Here is a 27,594-nt window from a genome sequence, read left to right on the forward strand (position 1 = left end):
AAGTGGAAAAACACATTAAATATTACATAAAAAATCAATTTCATAATCACTTTATTGCATCGCTGCAGTCTGAACAAATATGTTTACAGTGCTCTAGACAAATGAATTTTAAACAAATCTCACAGCTGAACCTCTTAATTCTAGTGTGCTTGTCATTTTGGCAGGGTTTGCATCTTTTTTCCCCTGAAGTCATTTCTTCAACAACACCTAATTCTGCTTTTCGTTTCAACAATTTTAATTTCAGCTCACTTTGAAGAGAGGTAGTGCTTCTTCTTTCAACGTTTTCCTTCATAAGAGCATTTGCTAGCTTTCGCAGATATTGCCTTCTAAGTAATTTTTCACTATTATTCGTTGAATGAATTATGTAGCTGTTGATTGCTGCTATATTCAGCATAGAGAAGAAAACTACAAGAGGCCAATGCCTGGTGTTCCTGGCAACATTGTAGGAAGTACAAAGTTTGTCCACTGTATCCACACCTCCTTTCGTACGACTGTAAAATGTGATAATCTCAGGCTTTTTTTTTTTTTTTTTTGTACTGGGTATCTTCATCAATTGCTATGTCATCATGAAAACTTGAAATCAATATGATGTTTTTATAACATTTTGGTACATAGAAGAGAAGTGTCATATTTTTTCTAAATCCAAAAAGACTCGTATTGGGTTCCCGAGTTTTCTTCAGCTTGAACTGATCCGGAATTTGAGGTTTATTTTTTTTTCTTGTGTACCTACAAATGACAATTTCTTTTCATCTAGATCTCGTACCAACTCAAAACTTGAAAACCAGTTGTATGCGGTTACATTTCTTCTAGTGTTATGGATAGGTTTTTTCAACCTTTTTACAACATCTTGTGGTTTGTTGCTTATGCAAAAAGGACCATCTGGCTGCGCTCCAGCATAAATTTCCATATTGTATGTGTAAAACATACGAGCGTCTACCAAGGCATAAATTTTTATGTCATATTTGTTCGGTTTTTTAGGAATGTATTGAAGGAAACCACATCTTCCTCGAAATCCTTCCAATTTCTCATCTATTGTGACATTCTCTCCAAGTGAATAGCACTTCTGGCAATTAGAGACAAACTTTTCAAAAATGTTTTTTAATGGAGCCAAGCAGTCGACTCCTCTTCATTCTGCTCTTGTGTTTATGTCATCAAACCGTAAAGCTCTTAGTAAAAACAAAAATCTCTTTAAGTTCATTACTACTTTAAAATCATCCACAGTTCCTTAACTCTGTTACCATGATAAATACCAGCTAAGTAAAGTAAGCCCAAAAGAGCTTTTATTTCTTAACCACCTGTGTCTCTGATGTCCCTTATACGAGAATAATTGGACCTCACAGAAGAAATAAACTTATTCGTATCTTCTGCGATGATTTTTATCATACTATCATTAAAGAGGCATTTCCATCTATCCAAAATATCTGTTAGATATTTAGCTTCACTGATGACTCCAGGAACATGAACACATATGTTACGAGGCGCTCGTTTAGTTTTCTTAAATGGTTCTTTATGCCATGTCCAAGAATCGATGACTTTTTTCATTTGATGAGCTGTATACACTTCAGAAGAATTATCATCATTATTTTCCTCTTCAGAATTGCTCTCTGCACTTATCTTCGATTCTGAATCGCCTTCTCTTTCTGAAATTCTCTCTTCTTCATCTGTAATGCTTTCATCTAAAATAATGTCCTCATCGTCCTCATTGTCACTTAAAAGCATTATTTCTTATAATCTCAAGATCCTTCGGATTATTCATGTTGAGCATTTTACTTTTATTCACCATAACTGAAAAGAAAAGAACAAAAATATCGTACATGGTTGAGCGTATGTGATGTATACAATGCTTCTATTTTATCATTAAAAGTAATTATGCACACAAATTATATAAAATCATAAGATTTAGATGAAAAAGAATAAAGATTTTCTGTAATAAAAAAAAAGGAAATTGGATATAACAAAAACTTACTTCAACGGTCGCGCGTATTTCTGGAATACAAATAGTAAATCTGCAGACTCGCATTAACCCCTCAAAATCCAGCAGACGATTGAAAGAAGGGCGAATGAAGTTTAGAGAATAGCCAAGGATACATGCTCATAGTGCCCTCTCGAAACAAATGCAAAATTAATATCTAGTGTATTTCACACATACGCGCGCCCGCTGGAAGGTTAAATACTAAAATGTTTTCCATAAGACGTTGATGCAAATTTAAAAAGTAGCTATTAAAATAATATAAAATTATTTCTTATCAGATTTATTAGATATTTTCCCCCTTTGCTAAAATATGAAAAACAACTTATTTTAAATCTTAGATTTTTATTCATATCCCCCTGCGTGTAATATGTACTTTATTAATTTATATTATTATTTCTAGTATTTCTCCAGCTTTAAATCCAATTATTGTCAAAAATATGGAAACTCTTTTAACACAGATACGTAGCTACATCAACAAGCTAGGAGAAATTCGTCATGTGTTTATGGTAATAAGTCTTTTAATATTTTTTGTATGTGTGTGTTTTGCATAATCTTTTAAGAGATGTCTTTGCTTGGGTTACAGACAAAAATATTGCAGATGAAAACATCTTGGAGAAAACACCACAGTTCTAAAATATTGTGGTACAAAACATCATCATTGAAAATAAAGCGATTAAAAAACTTCACAATTTGAAATCATCGTCGTCGAAAATATTGTGGTAAAAAAATAAAGTGCTAACAAATCATAAACTTTGCAATTTGAAAACATCGTCATCGAAAATATTGTGGTAAAAAAATAAAGTGCTAACAAATCATTGCATGATGATAACATTGCAGACATTTGTCTTTTTGGTTTTAAAAGATGTAGACATATATTGACAAAATGATTTGTGAGATCAAAAAGGAATGTTTTTACTTTCATATTTTTGAACTAACTAAAATACTTTTGCTAAAGAATTCAGAAGAAAATTTAAGCGTACAAAAACTGAGTAGAAAATTAATGCTACTTATAGCGGTTAACATAATTTTGATTTGTGAGATCAAAAAGGAATGTTTTTACTTTCATATTTTTGAACTAACTATAATACTTTTGCTAAAAAATTCAGAAGAAAATTTAAGCATACAAAAACTGAGTAGAAAATTAATGCTACTTATAGCGGTTAACATAATTTTATAACACAATTAATTAAAAATTTTAATAGAGGTAACCACAAGCAGTTCCTTTTTCTAATCTTGTTTTAAACTTACGTTTTTCATGAAAAATTACCGATAAAACTTTATAAAAAAGATTAATTAAATAATGACTAATTAGTTAACTATAAATGTTTAAAATTATATTAATGGCTATACCTAGAATTATTTTTCTACTCAGTTTCAGTATTTGAATGCTTAAATTTCCTTCTTAATTTTTCTGAAAAAGTGTCTAATTCAAAAATATGAAATGTAAAAGTAAAAACATTCCTCATTCCTTCTTGCAGTCACAAATTATTATGCAAATATATAAATTTACAAAGCTTCAAAATGCATATATCTGACCTTATCGTCATGCCATGATTTCTAGGTGCTTTATTTTTAACCATGATATTTTCAACAACTGCGCTTTTAAACTGAAATTTTCACTTTATTTTTTATGATGATGATTTGTACATCGACGTTTTCACCTTGTGATGTTTTCTTCATGACGGTTTCATCCGCAGTGTATTTGCTGCAGTATTTTTGCCAGATCCAGATACTCTTTGCTTGCATTATTGTATGGTGAAATATTAGTTCATAAAATGCAATTCGAATTGAAGACCATTTTTCAGGCTGAAGGCTATTTTTCCTCTGGGAATTAATATTGAATGTACTTATCCATTCCTTGGCCACAGATGATTGCTTATTTAAGCTTCACAACAGTACTTTTTGCACAAATTCATAACAGGAAACCAATGGAAATTGTTAAATCTAAAACGAAAAATACAGGTACAATATTAAGTAGATTAGATAAGGCAAAAACAGAATTTAATTATATTATAATGTGTGAAGGAAAATGAACAGCATAATGGATAGTGATGGAGAAAAAATTTTAAAATGTTATAGTTTGAATGAGGAATCCTTTTCCATAAAAACATCAGGTAACTGTTTCCCTGGAACATCTTCTTTCATCTTTCCTTTGTCTCTTAGTGCTACTCGATTCTGCTGGGCCTGTTTTTGCTTTAAATTTGCCCAGTGTGATTTGTTATTGTAGAGATAATTAATAGCTATAATAATCCAAATGAAAGAGTGTTAAAATAAGTTGGTTGTAAGACATACGGTGGTTACAAAGCTTTTAAAAAACCTCATCCCCAGTTTCGAATTTAGGCCTTTCTCCGCCTTTCACCAATTTTTCATGAGGCTCAAACTGCTTGTCTTCATTTTGTTTAACTAAATTTCTAGCAGCTTTTAAGATGTACTCGTTGACAGGTCAACTATTGTGAAGGATTTTCAACTACTGATGGTTCATTGTTTATGTACAAAGGTGTATTTAATTTTCTACCAAAAAATAATTGTTCAGGAATAAAACCTGTAACTGTGTGCTTCGAATTATTGTAGTGCAGTTTTAAAAAATTCTGTCTGTCCACTCTATAAACTTATCTTAGAAGCAATGCTTTCTTTCATTGTTCGATAAACTCTCTCTATAGCAGTATTAGACTCTGGATAATAAATGGAACTTCTCCTATGAGCAGTATTTAGATCTTTTAGGAAATTTTCAAATCCAGACAAAAATTTAATCTGTTGTTGGATAATATTCTTTTAGGGATACCAAATTTCGAAAAATATACATTCATGCATCTTATGATTTTTGCTGTGGTGATAATTGTTAAAGGAATAGTATCTAAATATCTGGAGTAATGAACAGTGATTGTTAAAATAAAAAAATTTTGATCATGTATGTGGTCTGTTTAATTTGTCTACTTTATCAGTTGTGCTAACATTTCTCCAGGAGCTAAATCAGACTTTTCTATATTACTCATAAGTGTTCTTAGAAGGTTTGGATTTATTCTCCAAACACTGTTGACAATTTTCACAAAAGTTTTTTTTTTTTTTTTTAATCTAAAAAGCCTTTTCAGAAATATTTCTTCCTTATGAATTCATAAGGAAGTTTTATTGATCCCAAACTGTGGAGCATAAGCAATTTCTAGACAAAGGTTTACAAAAGATTTAGGAAGGAGAATTTTATTTTCTAAATGCTTTGTTTTTAAATGATATGCTCTAGGTATTAACTTTATCATTACCACACCATTATTCTTATCAATAAAATACTTGCTGCAAATTTCAGCATTATTATTATTAATTCTCCATATAATGTTTCATCAGTTTAAATCTGGTAAGATGGCATACAGAAATTACAAAATTAAAAATATGAAACCGTAATTTATGAAATAAAGAACAATTATGATCTAAAGGGTATCAAAATTTACAAAAAGAAAAAGCTTAATATTTATTTGTTTACTTTTTTAACATTTCCTTCAATGTAAGTTGCTTCCTTTCATGTGATAATACTTTCTCTTTAATTCTATTAAACAGACATAATTTCTTGTTTAGTTACAAAGTTCCACTGTTCAAGTCCTATAATTGCTGTGTTGAGAATACCGAAATGTTTTCGTTTTCAATAACCTCTGGGTCACTTTCTTCACTATTGGAAGTGAATAATTATATGAGGAGGAACTTGATTTAAATCATATCAAAGACAGAATGAAATACTACACTTAGTATGGAATTATAAACCAAATAAAATAAAAACATCTGCCCTGAAGATAAGGATAGTGCTGACAGATCAACTTCCAATCACAGATTTCGGATCTCAAAACATACTTTCGCTTTGTAGATACAAATTACATATTAGTAAATATATATCGGAAATTCTATTTGACATAATCTTTCTAATCTATCATAATCTAATAATGACGTTTCTGCCCCCCCCTCTGCGGCAGAGCAGGGGGGAAATTGATAAACAGATTTCGGATTTCAAAACATACTTTCCCTTTGTAGTAAATATATATCGGAAATTCTATTTGACATAATCGAAAGTTCAAGCTTACTTTTATAAAATTGCTCTAACAGTCTGCAAAAAATAATAAGCAGGATCCAATTCGAAGATTAAGGAACAACGCAATCGGCAACATTAACTGAATTAGATAACTTTAGCTTAGCATATAACTCCACGCGCATGCGCACAAACATATTCGCAGCCGTAAGGGTCTTACGCGCTCTCGTAAACGCCTGTGCGCATGTGTGAACATGACGCATGCGCAGAAAGTTTGTAGCTTTGAGGTCCGGATTATAGATCATTCCGGATTATGGGTGTCCGAATTAACAACTTTTGACTGTATATATTTCAAAGTGTGATCAAAATCCTGCAAATAATAACAACCATCTGGCAACAATGTCAGGCTGCTTATCAATTGCATATGGGCCATATAAATGTTAATGAAAGTAGCATAAAGCTTATGCCTAAAAGATGGATATCTCGACTCTGCATGATTTAGAAGTTTCGAGTAAAACTCTACAGGAATGAATTTGTAATAAATTTTTTGCAACAGAATGTCACAAATGGCTACTTTTGTGAAAAATCTGTAATTAGGAATATTTCACCATTGTCATTAATATTTCTTACAGTTGGTTTGTCAGCATTATTGACTGCAATTTTTAAAATGTATTTTGACACTTTTGATTCCTTACAAAGGTACATTCCTTTTAGTTAAATTTACAATTGACTGAGTGATCTCAGCAAAATTTTGGATTAAATATGATGAGTGAGTATGGCAATTACTGATTTTTCTACTGTTTGTGGTTACAATACTAAAAGTAGTTAAATTAAGCTCTGGATAAGAAATTCAAACTATGGGTGTTATGGTTACAGAGTTTAAGTTTTGGTCACTAGTGTATATGTATAGTTTCTATTCTTTAAAAATCAAATATTACATCAGTTTTATCTTCTTTTTAATATGTGAGCATTATTTAAATTTTATGTTTGTGTTGTTGCATATGAAAAGGAGTATATATATGAAAATTTCCTGTGTAATTTATTAGCATTAAAAATACATAATGAATTCTTTTTGGCAGTGCTATTTTAGGTTTTATATATATATATATAATTAAGCATTTTTTACATTTTTATGGTTTCACTTACAAACTTTTTTTATTATTTTTACATTATATTTTTTAATTCTTTTTATCACAGAGAAGCATCGATCATCAGATCCAAAGAGTAACATCTGGCATTCCGTTAAAAGATTTGCCTCCCTTAGAAGTGGCAGAATTACCTGAAATTCCTAAATGGAGCCAGGCAAATGCTGTATGTTGATTTTTTTTTTATCTCCTCTCATTTTTCAGATATCATAGATATGAGAAAATTTTTAAAGGAGGCTTGTTTCTAATGTATTTGTTCTAAATAAGTTTATGATTATATTTTATTTTGAAAAGTTTTATTTTTTGTGTAATTTACTTGCATCTGTATTAATGATATTTTTGTTGGACCAAAAATAATAGTATGAATATCCATTGTCATTTAGAATTAGATTAAAGATTTTATTTATTTATTTATTTATTTATTATTTTTTAATTTGGGGAAATTTATTAAACTTGCTGAAATGTAAAAACTTTTTGTCAGATAAAGACAACTCTGTTATCTTTTAAATTTTTAACTTTTATTTTGCTTTATCTAACTTGAGTGTCAGTAAGGTTAGTTCAGAGAGGCAATGACCACTTTCAACTGGTATATGTTTTTGTATAGACTTAGCCCTTAGTTTTTTAAGTGATTTTCATCCGTGGTTGTAATTGAAAAGATTCTTAATTTTGCTTGTCTGACATTTCTGCACGTTTCTGCCTTTTTAAGTGTGAATTAACATGTTGGGTGAAGTTCGAACCACATGTTTATGATAAAGGTACAAATTGGCATTGTGAACAGAGAACAGTTGGTATTTCCTGGAATGAAAGTTTTAGAGTGCTTGATTGGTTGTTCATCCAACCTTTCAAAGCAGATTGTAATGCAATGCTTATAATGTTGTTTTTAAAAAAAGGGTTTCTTGATCTTCAGCCTTGTCTTATTAGACTATGCTGCTATGTACTGTGTAACAAAAGCATGAAAGTCAAGTTTCCACCACTGTTATCTATGGATTCAGAAAGTCTTCAAAGTTATGATAAAAAAAATTTTGAAGAAGGACAAAAATATTTGCTGTTGTTACAAAAATTTAAATCCTTTGAGAGCAACATATTTGCACAGAGGATTTTAAATGTCCAGCTCTAGGGCCACTAGGATCATTTTATGCCTACAACTTTATGAATTTTATGTAATTTTTACAAAACCAGATAATTTTATGGTTTTGCATATGAAATTAACTTTGTATGAATCTGTATTTCTTGTAACGGTGTCAAAATTTGTGCCAGTTTGGTAATTCATTGCCAAATGTATACTGAATTTGCATAATCTGGGTTGCCATTTGAATTCATTGTACTTTATTACATCAAGATTGACTTTCTATTCTGGGAATATGAATTCCTTTGTTGTGATCACTAAATTTGGTGGCCTTTCAACATTTTGGAGATTTTAAGGTCATTTTGTGTGCGTAATTTTTTATTTTGTAATGTGCAAATTCTAAAATTTCTTTTTTGTCATTAAAATAGTGATAATGTATTAAAAATTATATATTTTAGAAAAAAAACATTGAAACAAAATGTTTTTATTTCCTGTTGTATTTTAAAATATTTTCAACCTTTCATTTTGGTCACTTGATCCTGAAAATTAAATAATGTTATGTATGTTATAAAGCATAGTTTTTAATCTGTTTTGGCAAAATCATAGAAGCTAGTGTAATTATTTTAAAATTATGTCTAATGTACATTTTTATGAGATTTTTTCTCAGGTATTGTCTCAATATTCAATAATGCCTTAGTTTTTTTCGCTGTCACACACACGCACTCACTGCCCTCCAAAAGTTAAAGAACAGTAGGTTTTTTGTGTCTAATTAGAGAGTGAAGCAACATAGAAACAAGAAATTTACAGGGCATGTTCACTAAACTGTTCTAAAGTTTCACACAAATATGAATTACAACAAAAAATTGCACTCTTGGCAGAAAAATCCAGTCTTGGAGAAACAGTATATCAGAGTTTTTTGAGGGAAAATGGGTTTTAATAAAGAATGTGTCCACCCCTAGCTACAATATAGTGGTAGCAGTGACATGTCGGTCAGTAAAATGGGAAGCAATGATCAGACACTGAGTAATCCAAGCTCATCTAACAACCTTGGAGGCGGACTTAAAGCAGCAACCTGTCTCCCAAGGTAGTTTTAAAGATGTTCTATCGGATTCAGGTTTGGGGATTGAGCTGACCATTCCGTCCGCTCCATGCCATGACACTTCCACCATCTCTAACTGTGTCTTTCCTCAATGTGGGGTTGGTTGTATCTGGTGCATTCCTCCCCACCCCCCTCAAATCAGCTGACGACCTGAGTCGCTCTTCATTGTGAACATGGACTCGTTTGTGAAAAGAATAGACATCCATTGCTGACTGGTCCAGGAGACATGTTCTCTTGCCCAACATAAATGGGCACCTCTGTGTCCTCGGGTCAAGGGGACACAAACAACTGGTCGTCTTACATACAGACTGGTATTGCGCAGGCATCTGCACACTGTAGTCGCTGAGATTCTTATTCCTGCCATGAGCTGAGGCACAGTAATATTACTCCTCCTTCGGGCCAAAAGAGCTAAATAACTTTCTCCTGCAGGTGTTGTAACTCTAGGTCTGCCTGAAACATGTCTTCCAGACACAGAATTGCCGGATTCAGACTGGTTCCGTAGTCGGTGAGAGGTACTGAGACGTCTGGCAGCATCAGCTTGTGATATCCCCATTTCCATCCATCCGATCACCTGCCACCTCAGTGAATCGAGCAAACGACTTTTCCTGGACACTGATAGATTCTCATGGATATTGTCAATGAAATTGCTAATAACAATTGAAGATCCACACTCAGGAACAAAACTTGCAGTTTTTGCATTTTTTCTCTAACTCCTATATAAGTATTCATTTCTCTAAAATAAAAGTGTTAGCTATTGTTTTTGCATACATTTTTTTAAACGTCATTACTGTCATGCATATGAACTGTGAATTTAAATGTTACTGACATTTTTGTAATGGTGAGAATTGAAAAACATGTTGTTCCTTAACTTTTGGAGGGCAGTGTATATTTCTCTTTAGTAATAATGTGTATGGATTTTTTTAGCAAACAATGAACTTCCTGCCTCAACAGATACCTTCAATAGTAGTTCCACCTGCTAATTCAGAAATCAAAATTCCTTCACTTCCATTAGCTGCAGCAGCCACAACAGAAACTTCTGCCCCATATTTAAATAGTAAAACATCAGTTTCATCATTTCAACCTGCAGTTCAGAGTGGACTATTAAATCCATTACTTCAGTCTTCAGTCCAGCCTGGAACATTAAATCCATCACTTCAATCTGCAGTCCAAAGTGGAACTTTATTTAAAGATATGATTACAAAGCCTGCTCCCACATCTAGTTTGAAAAAACTATCATCTGATGTACAGGAAAAAGAAAAAACAGTTTTATCTTTGAATAATCCAAAAATACCTCAACCATCTTCATCTGCCACAAAAGTAGATAATTTCTCTTCAAATGTTTCTGAAGGTAAGAAATACATAGGTGTCTATTATACAAGCTGTCTTGTTTGTTGTCATTATTTTTATTTTTATCTAATCAAGCAATTTTTATCAGGTATCTCTGAAAATGAATTAATTACTTACTCATGGTACAGTACACCTTTAATGTGTTTTAAATTATTACAAAATATTAGCTATTGTTTTAATAGAAGAATGTGGAGTTTGTGTTATATAATAATAAACAAAGAATTTGATATAAAAACCTGTGCAAATAAGTTCTGCATTTAATTCTTGTTAAAGTTTTATTGGAAATAGTCTATCTTTAACAAGTATTGTGTTATTACTTTTAGTTCTCGTACTGGGAGTTCTAATACTTTTGCAGGAAACTTGAAGAAGGGGGGGGGAATGTGTAGTGACGTTAGAATAACATAGCTACCAATTCTCTGGCTTTTCATCACGTCTTGTTTTCCTCATAAATCTTAGAATATCTTGATCTTTTTAGACTTTTCTAAGGAAAAATTTTTCAAAGGAATAAATTTATTGAACTAATGAAATTTAAAGTGAGCAAATTCCATTCCCTAACCTCTGATTCTCAGCATAATTTGTTTAAAAAATTGTCTTTCTTTACTGCAGACATTTGTAGAATATTTTATGAAGATTCAACCAATATTTAATCAGTTATTAATTCTTTTTCAATAAATGGTAAATTGCTAAGTTTATCCACACATTAGTGTGTATTTTATATTATTAATTTTATTTTTAGCATATTTCCTAGTAATTTGGTAAGTAAAAACTTGTAATATTTAATCGTGTAAATTGTTCAGTAACCTGATTCATGTATTATGATGAGTTTTTAAAATGAGTTTAAATAACTTCAGAGTTCTTAGTGCCACTATCCAATGTGGAAACCTCCCAGTTTTTCATATTTCATAGTTGGCAGCTATTAAATGGGTTTTTCCCAACAAGAATAAAGGCCTTTTCATGCCTGAGAATTTCAGTTTTTTACCATTTTAAAGGATTTGACGATGTATTATAAATGGAGATGGTTGAGTTTAGAGTTGAAAGGCAAATTAGTAGTAAGAATTGAACTGTTCTAAATTAATAAAGTTAAGATTGATGAGAATGAAAATTGGAAAATTTTCTTATAAAAAAATTGCTTTTCTTTTTGCAACTTTTTAATTTAATGTTTAAACATTGTATGAAATATGTTTCCTTCATGATTTTAATAATTTTTAAGCATGTAAATATGGGGAACCAAAAATCGCTAGTCCTTTTAAATATTCATATAAAATAACAGAATTGTCGTATGGGGATGTGATTTTCTTCAAAGTTTGTGCCATGAATTCATAATTTTTTCTGTCTGGAAAACTCAGAGTTTTGATAGATGGTGTGGTACCATAAGAACTGTAGATTTTCGAAGAAACATACTTTAGAAAAAGTTGTCAACATATTAAATTTCAGTTTTTTGTATGGGTTGATATTCACAATTGAATGATGATATGAGCTCTGCAACTTGAATAGACGAGCTCTTTAACTTGAATAATGATGAGCTCTGTAACTTGAATTTCATTGGTTGGCATTAGTGATAAAATTACTGTACGTGAGTAAGGAATGAATTGCTTCAGTTTACGACACTTCATGCAAAGAAATGGATCAAAATATACTGAGGTCTAATGACTCTGATTGCAGTAAAACTCTTGTGCAGCCAGAAAACTTAGAGTTTAGCTGATCAAGATTACAATGGGAAGTTTATGTTAATTAACCTCTTATCTTATTATTTGATATATTCTGTTATTTCTACTTTCATAAGTGCCACTAGGATAGTTATGTGTTTGTATAAGAACAGAGCTTTTGAAAAATTAGGAGATGTCTTTGGCTATGTGATATTTCCTCGCCCAGCTTTGAGAATTACTTTGAACCATCATTAGCCATTTGCTAGCTGAGTTTGCTTATGCATTTGTAGAAAAGTTTGAGTCAAAACTTGCTAGGATTTGCTTTGTGAATTTACATAATTAATTACTTTTAACCTTAATTTATATTTTTTTTTTAACTTAATCCTACATGTAGCAGAGATTTCGTAAGCACAAACTTTGCAAATTTTGTAGTTTAATACTTTAATAAAAATGTTTAAATTTTCTTTTGAATTTGTAGTTGTCATTCTAAGGTGGTGTGATAAGTCATTTGGCAATCCCACACACAACAAAAGCTTAGTAAATGGATGGTTTTCCATAGCGAGAGTAAACTGTTGTTTATGGAATTTCTTGTAAGGCATAGAGCAGCAGTCAATGGGAGCCATGAGTCTCTTGGAGTTATTAGTGTCATGGATCTTGTGTATGTTGTAATTGTATCTTTAAAAATTTTTATAAGGGAGAATTAATTCCATGGGCATTGAGAAAAGTTGTTGGGGATGCTTGATGAGTCTGAAGAGCTTTTGGACAGATAAAAGCAAATTTTTCACTGAATGAAACTTTTGATCCCTGTAACTAATATGTAATATTGGCATAGAATAATTCTTGCTTATTTATAGAGAAGTTTGTATGAATGCAATGATTTGCTGTATATATCTTAAAGGTATCTCATTCCTCATTATTTGCTCATTCTTTTCTGAAGAACTATGTAAGCATGTAGCTGGAAAACATACAGCATAATTTAGTGTAACCTAAAAATGTTATGTGAGAATAAGATCTCTTAGAGACTATGGTGTTGATGCAAAATCATACACTCCTTCAAAAGCAGTCTCTTTGAAACAGTTTTTCATAACAGTATTTAGTTTTGAGCTACAGATTAATCACCTGGTGTTCAGCCTGGCATCCTGAGTTGCTGGGTTAACACTTGTAAATTTTGGATTGTGGAACTAATTGAAGTCTTAGGTTTGTATACTAGCAAACCATCATTCCTAGCATAATTAAAATCTTCTGCAAAGTTGCTTCTGTAGAACCGTAATACGTTGGTGCATGAGTAGGGATATGTTTAAAAAATATGATTTTTCTGTGGATAGGAACATAATGAACGCTTAATTTCCAGGGTCCTTAAAGTCCTTAGATTTTTTGAAACAATTTTTAATTTCTTTTCATCTGACTTTTTTTTTTGGGGGGAACTACCATTTTGAGTGTAAAATAACATTTTGGAGGAACATATTTGGCAATTTGTTTACCAGGAAATATCTGATGGATTATGGTTTAAATTCTTTCCTACATCGTAATATAAATGGTGGAGAGTTTTTGGGAGTGAGGCCCTGCTTTGATTGAAACATAAACATCTCAAAATTATTTCAGTTTTGTGCATGAAAGAGTTCATAAAATATTATGTCAAAAACAACTTTTCTAGTTTGGGGATATGAGTTTGGTGATGCTAATTTGGCATCTTATATGAATATTTTGGCAATTTCAAGATCAGTTTGTATACAGAATTTTTTATTCAGAGATTACAAACATAATAGCATTGATAAATACCTCTTAATAATAATAATATGTTAAAATTGTGTTTAAAAAATATTAAAATGAAATTTTTTGATTTTTCCTAATCATATGTAGAGTCATTAGGCGTTGTTTTTTTTTTTTTTTTTTTTTTAACAGAAAGCATGAAAAATGTACAATGCACTCTCCAAAACTAGTATCCTGGACCTCTCGAATATGCTTCATGTATGCCTCCAGTTACACCACAAAGGCCTGCAGAAAGGAGGGAGAAAATAACGTATATACTCCCTCTTTTAAAGGGTGACTGGGCATTAGGGAACCCAATCAGCAAATCCTCGTGGTGACAAATTATCATCCTCTACCTTTCAATTGTGTAGTGCCCTTGCTGGGATTCAAACCCTGGACCTCTAGTAAACGCATCAAATATGCTTCCAATTAAGCTATGAATACATTTGGAAAGTAGGGAGAAAATACCTTATAATATTCAAAAGTGATGGTACTTTCCATTTTGGCTACTTAGAAATAAATTTATTCTGAAAAATAAACAAAATAATAAATGCTATAAAGCACGGTTTCCGAAACACTTTAAAAAAAAAAAAAAAAAGCTATTTTTAAATTTATTTCTTTTGTCTTCTATATTTTTTCATGCTAAGAGTTCCCCCCCCCCATGTAATTCTTTCAGAATATTCATGTGTATCAGTTTTCTCTGAAAAATTCACTTTTTGCTTTTCTCAGACATCCCCCCTCCCCTGGTCTTTTTCCTATTTCATAGTTGGTAGCAAAAGTTTTTTTCTTAAGAATTTAGACCTTCATCTTAGGAGGATCTGAAGGTAAAATTTATAGATCTATGATTCCAGGAAAATGTGACAAAACAAAAAATGTCATCATTGTATTAATGCATAATTGACATGTTTTATAGGAAATTTGTGATGAAGTTCTTATTTTTTGGAGAATTTTTGGAAGAAACAGTGGAATTAAAAATTATTTGAATTTTGTGCTTTTGATCCTAGAAGGCTTTCTTTTAATATGTTTATCATCTCTTTATTTCCTCATCTTTTCATTTGACACAAGCATGAAAAATTGCAAAAATGGCTATTATCTTGCCAAATGCGCTAGTATGAAGTTATTTTTCTATCAATAAAGAAACTGAAACTGTTATTTTAAGAGATACATCTTATATGTGTCAGCATAATACATAGGGCTAAACGCTAAGCATTGTGCTACCGAGTACAATCTTTGTGGGTCCTAAATTCTGCTGCCCAGTGTGTGTTCTAAATTCAAAAAATTTTGCCATTCCTAAATTTTGTTGCTCGGTGCTTCACTAAATTCTGAAAAATCTGGCTTCAGCCCTGACCTAATAACATTTATATTTATTTTCAGTAATGTATTTTCCTTAGATTATGATTTTAATAGGGCTTTTTAATGGATATTTTTTTTAGAAATAATAATAAAAAAAATTAATAGTCTTATCACAATAAATTATAGCAAGTTATACCATTTCCTTAATCCTTACAATGGACACAAAACACAAAAATGTAAAAATTAATGCAAAACTTTATTCTTTACGGCTAATGAGACTTCTCCTGTAACCTTTCTTGTATTACAACTTATTAAATACCATCGGTATGATTTCAGATCTGTTTGGTCTTTATAAGACCTTAGCTTGGATGTCATCTCAATGGTGAATTAGCTAATGAGACTTAAAATAACAACAATTTATGACCTCTGGTGCTTCAGTGGCTTATTGGAATTTAATCTTAAGCACTATATATTAACTGAGTTATTACTCCAACAAGTCTATGTGAAGCTATGATGCTAGCAGTATCAGACAGACAAAGTGCAACTAACTTTCAGCACTTGCCAACCAGTCAGGCATTTGTTTGTTCTGATCAACAGCTCTTTCTCTTTGTCACTAAGCAAGCAGCCATATTGGTATCAGCCAATCTTCTGTTACGAACATGCCGATTATGATTTATATGCTGCTTGACATAAAGTAGGTATAAACCTCTGCACTGAGTGAATACATGACGAAAGGAGACATAAAAAAAATAATTAATATAAAGCTAAGTAAAATTCTGATAAAATGTCACTTATTCTCCTGTATATATATATGTGGACTATAATAAGTTAAAAATATAAATGCTTCAAGAAATTTTATAATTGTAATGCTAATTACTTGAAAAATCTAATTAAGTTGATTTTACTCTCTCTCTATTTTTTTCTCTTTAATTCTGCTTACAGATTTATTTTATGCTTAAAATATGAGATGAAGTTCGTTTGTAGATAATTTCTTTAGTTTATTCAGTTCCTGTTTAGAGATAGGTCCTTAATTTGTTTCAATGATGTTCCTTAAAAGTACGTAATTTCTATGTGCAGGAATTTGTGCAAACCCTGAATATAATAAAAAGTTTTGTAAGTAAATGTACTGTATTTTAGCAAGATTACATTTGTTAAATATCATTTGGAGAGGAAGAAAATTGTGCAGTGCCACGTGTTAGTGAAATTTGGATCTTAATTATTATTTTTTTAATTTATTATTATTATTGTCTGATAAAATTTTGAATTAATGGGATGATTTTTGATGTAAACTAAAGCTTTCTAAGACTGCTCATTCGTTTTTTAAATAGATTTTTAAAACATCTAGTCACTTATTGCAATATATTTCACAGGATTTTTACCTAATAATAAGGTGCAATAAATTGACTCTATAACTTTTTTGACGACATTTTTCAAAGATTCGATCTTCATACTTTATCCCCTTGATTATTGTATTGACCCCCTACCCCATAAAAGGAAGAGCTATTTTAAAATTTATTGAATGTGTATTAAATCCTCTGTAAAACAATAACCACCCCGTGATACTTGATATTTTGAGTTTTCTATAGAGGCAGTCATCTTAAAAATATCATCAGTTTCAAAAGTTACCATCATGAGAGAATTTCATTTTTCTTGACATGTTATTTCTCTTATGAAATTGATTATATGTAATTATAAATGGCTCCTTTATCATAATTTTTTCTGCTGATTTTTATTGCAGTTGAAGTGAAAGGTGCTAGTAACAGAATGACCTCACCAGACTTAGAATTAGGAGTATGTACTTTATGCTTTGAATGATTAAAAAGTCACTGTGTTTTTTATGTTTTAAAATTCTAATCCAAGACATGGTTTCTTTCATGGTAGTATAAAGTTGCTGAAAATGGAATTGAAAAACCAACTCCAGTCTATAATACAGCTGATATTCAGGTGCAGTATATATTATATTATCATTTCTTCGTTGTTCTTTGTAAAGGAGAATTCCACAGATCTTAAGAACCTCTTTCTCCCCCTTTTATGTCTAAGTATATATTTTGCCTACAAAAGTACCTGTGATTGATTTAAACAAATGTAGTTTATTTCCTTGATATTTAATATTTTTAAAGCAACAGTAACATTTACAGTTCTTAGTTTAAAAAAGTTAACACCACATTCTGCAGAAATGTGTGCATTAAAATTGAAATTCGATCAGCATTCATGCTTCATTGTTGCCCCTCTTCATTAAACAATGTCATTAAAAAAAAAAAAAAAACAGAGGAAACTCCAAGCTACCAAAATAAGTTAAATTTAAGATACCACCAAACGATAACTTCTTAATCTTGAAATATACTTTCAGGTTACTCGTGTGTTTTTAACTTCCCTATTCACCTACCAATTTTATCATATGTATGTTTCTGGTACATCTTAGAAGTAGCATAGAAATCCTTAAAACTTGTAAACAATACAGTGAATTTGTATGATTTTTTACTATTATTATTATTACTGTATGTCAACTTTAACATCATGTACAAAACAGTTGAAAAAATTACAGGTTTAAATTCTGACAGTTAATGTTAGCTAATCATATGTTTCCAAGTCTTTTTGAATTAAAACATTCTGTTAGAAATCTAAACCACATATTATTTCAAACTGTTTTTTGCAAAGATCTAAAATTTTTGCAAATTATGGAGATGCATTAAATGGAATTTACATTGTACAGGTGCTCATGAATTTAGCCATGTTTTAAACCATTATAAGTTGAATGTATCATTAGGTTAAAAATACATGTAGTACATCTAATCTTATCAGGTAACACAATTTAGTTTATTGTAAATATAGACATTTCTGTAGAGTTGTAAAAAATTATTTAACACAAAACCTTTCTCAATATAAGGTTTATAATATCTTAAGTTGTATTATCTCACAACTGTTGTACTGAACATGAAAAAACGATGTGTGTGTGTGTGTACAGTACTCGTCATCAAAGTACATTGCTAGAAATATGCCTTTAAAAAGTTAATTTCTTGAAGACAGGGCTGTTAAGTAAAATAATAAATTTCACTTTTCATCTTGTAAGGTTCAAAATAACTTGCAGAAGGCACTGGTGCATAAACACTTGTTGATATTTATCAAGCTTAATATTTTTCTAAAAGATACTAAGTTTTTATATTCCCTCCTTATTACAATATAAAAATAATATATACTTTATTTTTATATTGTAATAAGCAGAAATACTTTTTATCCATATGTCAGCATTTTTTCTTGTGTGTTATGCATATCATATTTAATGTTCTGTTAAACAAAAAAAGGTCAAGATTCAAAATTTCTGCAAATATAATTCCTGTGGAATGTGTAACACTATTGTACTATCATAAAACCAAAAATGTATCCAAGACTACTTGTAGTAAGCCATGCTTAATTGCTACAACGTTCCGAAAATTAAAGCTGAGCACCTCCTTTGAAATATTTGATATTATTCATGATGAAACCATCTCTTGCTAAATTGTTGTGATTTTCCGTGAAGAACATAATTCACCATTAATTTTGAATCTAATGAGCTTAAAATTATGCCATTTAACAATCTCTATTATGAATACAAAATATATGATTATCAATGATTTTCCCCACATGTATGTATATGAGCCAGTTTCCTTAGTCCTTCTGAAAGACATCCGTTCCCTTAAGCAGATAACCCTAGTGTGCTTTGCCATGATCAAGTAAACCAATTGAATGCAACACATGAAAAGTTGTCGCCCAGATGGTATAGTGGTTAGGGAAGCCTACTACGATACCGAAGGACCCGGGTAAGACAGGGATGTTTGTAAATGTATAGTGTTGGTGCGGCATTGGTGGCACTCTAAATATGCAGCGAGCCGAAAGTTCTCTCATGTGGTTGGTGGGAGACCCACGAATCCCCCGGATGCTCTTCCTCAAAATTGGGGGTGGAAAATAGAAGTCCAACCACTCTTCAGAGTAGGCTCTGGCAACCATTATTCCATGAACAAGACAATAACAACATGAAAAGTTATGGGAAAATAAATTCTTTATATGCTGCATAATTTTAAAATTAACCAGAATTCAGAATTAATATCAAAAGATAGTGTAATATGCACCAAAAGTAGAGGTTTATCTAAAGTATATGTCTTGAATTTCACATTCCACATGATTATAAAAAGAGCGCTGATGCAGATGTAAAAAATACTAATCAGCTTCAACAATAAAATTGTTTTGCTTTTTCAGGCAAAATATATTATAAATAGCTTGCATTTTTTTCCTTAAAGTATTTATTTTCATATATAAAAATTGCCATCAAATTTGGCATCCTGGATTTTCAGAAAATTAAAATAAATTTTGTTTACATCCTGAATTTAGCATGAATTATAGGTGTTTGCAGATTACTGAAATTCCATCATATTGTGAATTTTATCCATAACTAGATTACAAGGGTGTTTCCAAAAGAATCAGTCAATTAAAAAAAATCCTGATTATTCAGCTTTTAGTCTATTTTGATTGAATGGTGTATAGGTAGGGGAAATTTCTATTTCATGCAATTGGTGACAGGTAGCACTAATGCTCTTCCTTCACCCTCCTCTTCAGTGTTGTTCTAGATAGCAACTGTGCAACAGAAATTGTATTGTGTTCTATGCTTTGTGAAATGCAAGTCCATAACAATAGTTAAACATGATTCCTCTAGTATTCAACATCCTGTGGCTTAGAGCATTAGGCAATGGTATAAATAATTCTAAGACGGGGTTGTCTGAGTAAAAGGAAATTACCTGGCCATCCCCATATGTCGCATAAAAATATGGCGTGCATCCAACAGAATTTCACATGTAGTCCTTAGAAATTCACTCACCCTGGCGGTAGGGAACTTGACATTCCTGCAATATATGTCTGTTATGATTTGTGGTGGTATTTGCTTTTTAAACCATACAGGATTCAGTTGCTGCAAGCTCTTCACACGGGAGACAAAGCATGATATGTGGAGTTCTATGAATTCATCCTTCAGAATGTGTTCACAAGATGACAATTTTTTAACATGCTTTGTGTTTAATGTCAAAGCTATGTCTCATCTAAGTGGCAAGGTTAGCTGCTATAATGTTAGGTGTAGAACAGCTACAGCAAATTTTGCAGCATGAAAGTGACTCATCAAAATTTAAAGTTTTTTGTGCTGTTTCTCAGAAAATGTGTATGATCGCCTTTTTTTTAATCCCTTAGAGGCAGCTGTTACAGGAATCTCATATCTTGATATGCTTGAAAACTTGCTTTTTACATAGTTAGAAACCTTTTCGAATGACTTTGTAATCCAGCAGAGTGAGACAACACCACTCTGGGGCTTGGATGTTCAAGAATTTTTAAAAGTCGCATTCCTCGATAATGTATCAGCTGTTCGAGATCTGGCAATTCACTTAAACATCACTGGCCTCCGAGATTGCCGGCCTTCTCAATGTGCAATTTCTTCTTTGATTGATTTATAAAAGACTGCATCTGTGTGTGTCTCTTCCAGCTACATTAGCTAACCTTAGGATGCGCATAACAACTGCAGTCGGTGTTGATACGCTTACAGAAGTTTGTGACGAAGTTGACTACCATATACATATGCCATGCATCCTAAAGTGGACATGTTGAGCATCTTTAAATTAGTTTGTTAAGAAAAAATTATAAAAAACCATGTAGTATAAAATTAATGTTAAGTTTGTATGTTCAATATTTCTCATAATATATGAATTTCAAATCAAGTGATTCTTCTAAACACCCTGTACTTTGACAGCAGAATATTAAATTCCCATTTTTCCAAAATATGTAATGTGAATATATAGTCAGGGTTCGTAGCGGTCCTTATAAGTGCTTGTAAGTCCTTATATTTGAAAATAAAATATAAAGGCCCTTATAGGTGCTGACTTTTTCTTTAAAGCCCTTATTTTTTTGTTTTTAGTGCTTATTTTTTGCTTTTAGTGCTTTTTTTTTAAATGAACGTGCAATTTTTTTTGTACCAAAGCCGAAACTAATTAAACAATCTTTCTTCCTAATATGGAATGTCAGATTGTGAACCATACTCTCGGAAATAGCTTTTCCCCCTTTCTCTGCATTAACATAACCGGAGAGTACAGACAGGTGCCCGTCGTTCTGTTGGTCAAAGAATTGCCAAAGCAGTAGAAAATTTCGGTACATTCGGCATTCTTTTCCTCCCACCCAAATACTACACACGTTTGAATTTCTATCAAAATCTTAATAATTTGCATTCTCGTTCCGCTTGGTCAGTTCATATTCATGTTTATTATGATCGTTATGTTTATATTATGAGTGTATGTATGAAATGTTTATTAATAACATAGTTGCAGTAACTGCTGAAGAACTTCCAAAAATGGTTGTGTTTTAACACAGATTAGCTTTCTAAGGAATAATATTCAGAATGGCTTAAATAAAGGGAAAGTAATCGAATAGTCAAAATAATTTAATTTTTTTGGCCAATAAATACATTATACGGTACGAAGATTGGGAGGTTCTCCCCTTCTCCGCAAAATCTCGAATATTGAAACTGTTGAAACTGTTACAGTTTGCTGCAAAACAAGCAACGGGTCTTTTTTTTTTTTTTTTTTTTTTTTTTTTTTTTTTTTTTTGGTCACTTTCCAATCTGGATTGAATAGGACTAAAAGTTTTGCGGCCTATTAACCGAAGCGAAGAATGATTCTGTTCCGGAAATTTAACTCAGTCTGTTGAAAATTAGAATGAAAAACACCCCAGATTGGTAAGTCTCTTTCTTTTCCTTTATTTAGTTCTTTATTCTCCCAATACCCGCAGATGTTGAATCCGATTGCGTAATATCATGTAGGGAAGAATTACGGCGCACGTATTACGCAATAACGTTTGCGATATTTTGCAGAAATAATTAATTTTGATGTTCGGTCCGAGATTTGTTTATGAACACTTAAAAGAGTTTTACTGTGCTTGCAAAACAGAATATTTTTCTGTTCTGTTGGTTTGGTTTTATATGATGCACATATCGAACTGTCAAAAGCATTTATTTAGCGGAAAAATCTAAAGAATGGCTACAGTCTATCCTCCCTCCGCTCCTCTTTTTCAAGTTACGCTGGACTGTCCGAATATTCGCCAGTTTTCAAGTATGGTGGGTAGTTAAGCTTTTACTGTTAAAGGATGACAGCATGAAGCAGATTTCTGTCTTCTGATTTCAGAAATGTTCCTCTTTTTTACTTAAATTACTTTGCTTGCAATATCTGTTAAAGGAAAACTGATATACGATGAAAATTTAGAAAATGTTCAGAATTTAGATTTAAATTAGTTAAATATCAATATGAGTGGGAAAATAAATTGTATTTATTATTAAGTTCCAAGCGAATAGAATAAATATGCCTTATTATTATTTATTTCCTCTATTTTGAACTGAAATTTCATCATTAAATCGTGTAATATAGTTTAGTTCTGCGTAGTTTTTTTTTTCTCTCATTGTAAACTAGTTCTGAAAATTTAACTGTTATTTAAAATTTAAAAAAAAAAAAAAGTAATTATTTTCTATGGTTGAGGTAATGCTTATTCTCTCTTAATAAATACTGCATTTCTCATATTTTAAATTACGAGTCTTAATTTTTAAGGTTATGCAGTTGTGTATAATGTAATTAGACAGGTGCTTATTTTTTTTCTTAAAATGTGCTTGAAAAGTGCTTATAGGTGCTTATTTTTTTAACTAAAATGTGGCAATGAACCCTGATAGTGTATATACACTCTTTTGAGAGAAAAAATCAAAGCACCAAGAAGGACTTTTGCAATCGTGACGAAATTTAGTATGTAAAAACATCTTGATCGAACATGCAAATAATCAAAGTTTCAAGGCAAATGAACAGGAGTTGCGATCATAGCGTGCATTTCTAGTGCACAATTCGCAAAGTATAAAACCAGTAACAGAGGCGGAAAATTTATCTCTTTTTGTTGCTGCCCTTGTAATTCCATAAAGAAGCAACTAAAGATGCCATTACAACGATATTGAAGACCTTGCAGACAACTAAACGACTTCGAACGTGGTCGCATTGTAGGGTTGCATGAAGTTGGGTGGTCATACCGAGCAATAGGCCGCCACCTGCAGTGTAGAGACACTGCTTTGCAAAGATGTTGGCAGCAATTGTTGCTACAAGGAAATTGCCAACAAAATGAAGGCTCTGGAAGGCCTAGGAGCACAAATGCAAGACAAGATTTATCTGATTGTTCGCCAGGCCCGAACTGCCCCAACGGTATCATTGTGAACTATTCAGCGGGTGCTTGTCTGAGGTGGGGTTACGCTCACAGAGACCTTGCCTTTGACCCTTTAACATCAGCAGAGTCGTCTGGAGTGGTGTCGCAGTTGATCATCATGGCTGCCATCAGACTGGCATCGTATAGTGTTCAGCGATGAATCCCGCTTCACTCTTGAAGCATATGACCACCGTGTTTGTCTGGAGAGGAGGGGGCCAGCAGTCCTAATCAGCCTTTGTTTTGCAAAGGCATACAGCCAATAACCCCTGGTGTGAAGCACTATTTCTTATGACAGCAGGTCATCTTTAGTCATCCTCCATACATCTTTAACAGCTCAACGGTATGTTGATACCATCCTGCGGCCTGTTGCATTACCCTTCATGGCATGTCATCCTGGGGCCATTTTCCAACAAGATAATGCCAGGCCGCATACTGCTCATATATCTCTGGACTGTCTCTGTGTGGTTGATACTCTTTCTTGGCCAGCGAGGTCACCAGACCTTTCACCAGTCGAGCGTGTCTGAGACATGGTAGACCGCCAGATTCAGGCACCAAAAAATATCGCAGATCTGGAGTGACAACTGATGAATGCCTGGCAGAATGTGACTCAGGATGACATTAGAAACCTCAACTACTCCTTGCCGCAACGAATTCAAGCATGCATTGCCACCAGGGATGGTTGGACCAACTACTAATTTGAACAGTCAATGGGCTATTGTGAGTCGTGAACAGGTTCTATGACCTTGATTTTGTAATCACAGTGTATGTATGAGCTATACACATATTCCGTGAACAGGTACTATGACCTTGATTTTGTAATCACAGTGTATGAGCTATACACATATTCAGTTTCATCAAAAACAACCACTTCCTTCATGGTGCTTCGATTTTTTTTCCCCCCAAAAGAGTGTAATTTGATAATATATATATAATGTGAAATTAAATTTCTTTTGCAAGTGTAATAGCAGAAGTTTTATTCGGATTTTTTTTTATATATATATAATTTATTTCCTAAACAATATTGATTAATTGATTATATTATCTCCTAAGTTTAATTAAAGTAGAATTATTTTAAAAGAGTGAATCCATACTGGTAAGTTTTATTTTGAAAGATTTATTGAAGTAACTTGAAAGTAAAATGTTAATAGTGTTTTAATGGGGACTGGAATTAAATCATCATGAAGAACAAAATTTCAATTGTAAAAGGAAAAATTAAATTAAAAACATGTAATCATTGTCATTGATCGGAATTGAAATTTTGTTCTTTATGATGATTTAATTCCAGTCCCCGTTAAAACACTATTAACATTTTACTTTCAAATTACTTCAATACATCTTTCAAAATATAACTTACCAGTATGGATTCACTCTTTTAAAATAATTCTACTTTAATTAAACTTAGGAGATAATATAATCAATTAATCAATATTGTTTAGGAAATAAATTATTATTAACTAACTTTGCAGCAATTACGCAAGTAGTAGTAACTTGTTTTCGCACTAAATGAATTTAAGATCATACAACATTATATATATATATATAATCTTAATGTTTTTTATTTTCAGAAAAAACCAGCTGTGTCAGAAAGTAAAAATAGTTATGAAAAACTCTTATCTAAACTTCAGATAAAATACCCTAATTATTCTCAGTGAGTATATTTTGTAATATTTGGTAATTAATTATTGTTATTGTATTAGCTACCTAGTTTAAATAGCTGTTACAATTCTTAAAAGCTATGAATTGCATATTTTAAAATACATTGAAATCACGACTATCTAATCATAGCCTAAAAAAGTATAGAATGTCGTGAGATGTTCGAAATGTAAGGGTTTTATAAAGATCTTTTGATTTTTTTATCTGATAAATCTCATTACTGAGACTTAAAAGGAAACTAAAGGTTTGATGTCTGAAAAAATTATCTGATATCATTAAAGAGGAAAAGCTTTGTAAATGAAGGTAGAGTAATATAAGCATTGTTAAAATTATTTCTTACATTCAGCATTTTAAAAATATAAGGAAGCATTTAAGAGGGACTACTGGAAGATTAGAAAGAACAAAGAAGGGAAGGATTTTATCAAATTAAGATATTCTGAATGAGGTGATTTTTCAGTATCCTGTAAGAAAGCAAATGAAGATGAGCATGCAAAGTGATTAGTAATGTATAAGCAAGCTACTGGATATGGATAAGAAAATGTATTTGAATTTAATGACATCAATCATGGCTTTTGGGCAGTATTCATAGTATTGGAGAGAATGCTAAATTTTACTTGCAGAAAAAAATGTGTTCCTGGGAGAAAAAGCTAAAAAATCCTGACCAAAGTTTTATTTTAATGCATTTTTATTTTGAATACAATATTTTTCAGAAAATGGTATGATGTACCATATCATACCATTTTCTGAGAAATATTTTACAGTATATAGGTTGTGAAGGGCACTCCCTTTTTTTTCCAAAGGGTTAAGGCAATCATATAATATGCGATCTACCGTTTTATTTATTTCTTGGATGTTGTCACTAACACATTATTTTTAAAATCAGAATGTTTAATAAAATGATAGGAAAAGGAAATTATTTAAAAAAATTTAGTATGGCCAGCTAAAAAATAAGCAAAATAAATATAAGTAGTAGATCCCATACTACATAACTAGAATTGACTATGTTTTTTATTATTTATGTAAATATTGTGTTAACTGGCTAGGATGATCAGATATTAAGTGTAAAAAACAACATCTTATTTCTGAGATATAATCATTTGTATCTTAGAGAAAATAATAGTAACTAAATATTATTCAAAATGAGATTTGCATTTTGTGTTATTGTTTTGTAGAGTTTGTGAACTTTGTTTGCTTTAATTTATGTAGTAACTGTTTTTATGTAGTAATTGTGGTAAACTATTAAGAATGACTGAACACACACACACACAAAAAAAAAAAAAAAAAAAAAAAAAAGTTTGAGCCATTTAATGGAGAAAACTAGTGCAAGAAAACACCAAAACTTGCATGTTTAGTGCAACTTTTTTAATATTTTTAACATTAAAAAATAGTATTATAATGAGGTTATAGGCTGTATTATTTTATATGCAAATCCCTTGTCTCCATTTATTTTCTGCATCAATTTCTTCATAAGAATGGAATCGGTTGTACCGATTTTGTTATGATATTGCTGATAAAATCAGAACGTCATTGTTTATGTGCTAGATATATTTTTTTGCATAAAAATGACCACTTGTTTTAGGAGATTAAGAATTCTTTTCTCCATCGATTAGCTATAAAATTGCATGTACATTACAAAAATTCAACTTTTAGGTTTTCTCTATTTGAATTTCCATACTTAAGGACTCTATTCTGGATATGAACTTCTAGAGATCTGGAACTTCTACTACAGGATTCCTTGCTAATATGATTTAATTTGCATTGGTCAAACAAAGAGAGCCTTAAAATTTCAGGCTAAGGAGCCTGAGGCATATGTTAATAAAAAAGAAACACATAAATCCTTTGCGTCCCAAATTGTTGAACAGAAAATCATTTTCCTTTTTTTTTTTTTTTTTTTTTTTTTTTGGCAGCAAAAATTTTCATGAAACATCTTCCATTGGCAAATTACATTTTCTAAAGGTGTTTCACATTCTCATAAAAGTCTTTCAGTTCTGGTTAGTATATGCTGAATGGAATTGAGTTTCCTCCTCAGGTGTCCATTGAGATGAATAATCCATGCTGAAGACCCGTACAAAATCACCCTCTCTGTTATTGTGCGATACCAGATCTTCAACATGTCTTGTCTAATGCCCCAATACATGCCAGTAGTTCGTCTCATGTTATTTGTGAGAGATACTACTTTTTGGTGTATATTATGCAAATATGGAAGCCAGTTGAGGCAGTTGTCTATGATGACACCTAGATATTTCAACTGGGAAACAGTCCTGACTGAATGACCTAATAATCTGATGGTTGGATTCCACCTCAGTGGACCTTTGTGCCCTATGAGTAATATGTTAGTTTTGGATGCTGAAATTTCCAATTTGTGATCGGCTGCCCATTG

General features: G+C 31.6%; 2 protein-coding genes across 7 annotated transcripts in view; one reads left to right on the forward strand and one right to left on the reverse strand.

Moving 5' to 3' along the window:
- LOC118203893 (uncharacterized) overlaps positions 1-27,594 on the forward strand; it is a 233,753-nt gene that overhangs the window by 186,204 nt on the left and 19,955 nt on the right. For all 5 annotated transcript variants that reach the window (XM_085813843.1, XM_085813842.1, XM_085813846.1 and 2 more), the window contains 6 exons: positions 2,373-2,478; positions 7,176-7,289; positions 10,213-10,636; positions 17,062-17,114; positions 17,205-17,267; positions 25,127-25,209. In XM_085813843.1, coding sequence (XP_085669969.1) covers positions 2,373-2,478; positions 7,176-7,289; positions 10,213-10,636; positions 17,062-17,114; positions 17,205-17,267; positions 25,127-25,209 — 843 coding nt within the window. The remainder of the gene's footprint in view (positions 1-2,372; positions 2,479-7,175; positions 7,290-10,212; positions 10,637-17,061; positions 17,115-17,204; positions 17,268-25,126; positions 25,210-27,594) is intronic.
- LOC118195135 (uncharacterized) overlaps positions 4-27,594 on the reverse strand; it is a 171,420-nt gene continuing 143,829 nt past the window's right edge. For both annotated transcript variants that reach the window (XM_085813847.1, XM_085813848.1), the window contains one exon: positions 4-1,785. In XM_085813847.1, the coding sequence (XP_085669973.1) occupies positions 1,288-1,719 (432 nt within the window). In that variant the 5' untranslated portion in view covers positions 1,720-1,785 and the 3' untranslated portion in view covers positions 4-1,287. The remainder of the gene's footprint in view (positions 1,786-27,594) is intronic.

Source organism: Stegodyphus dumicola, chromosome 3 (assembly GCF_044657685.1).
Source record: "Stegodyphus dumicola isolate Sdum_Otavi_A_Nest chromosome 3, ASM4465768v1".
NCBI lineage: Eukaryota > Metazoa > Arthropoda > Arachnida > Araneae > Eresidae > Stegodyphus > Stegodyphus dumicola.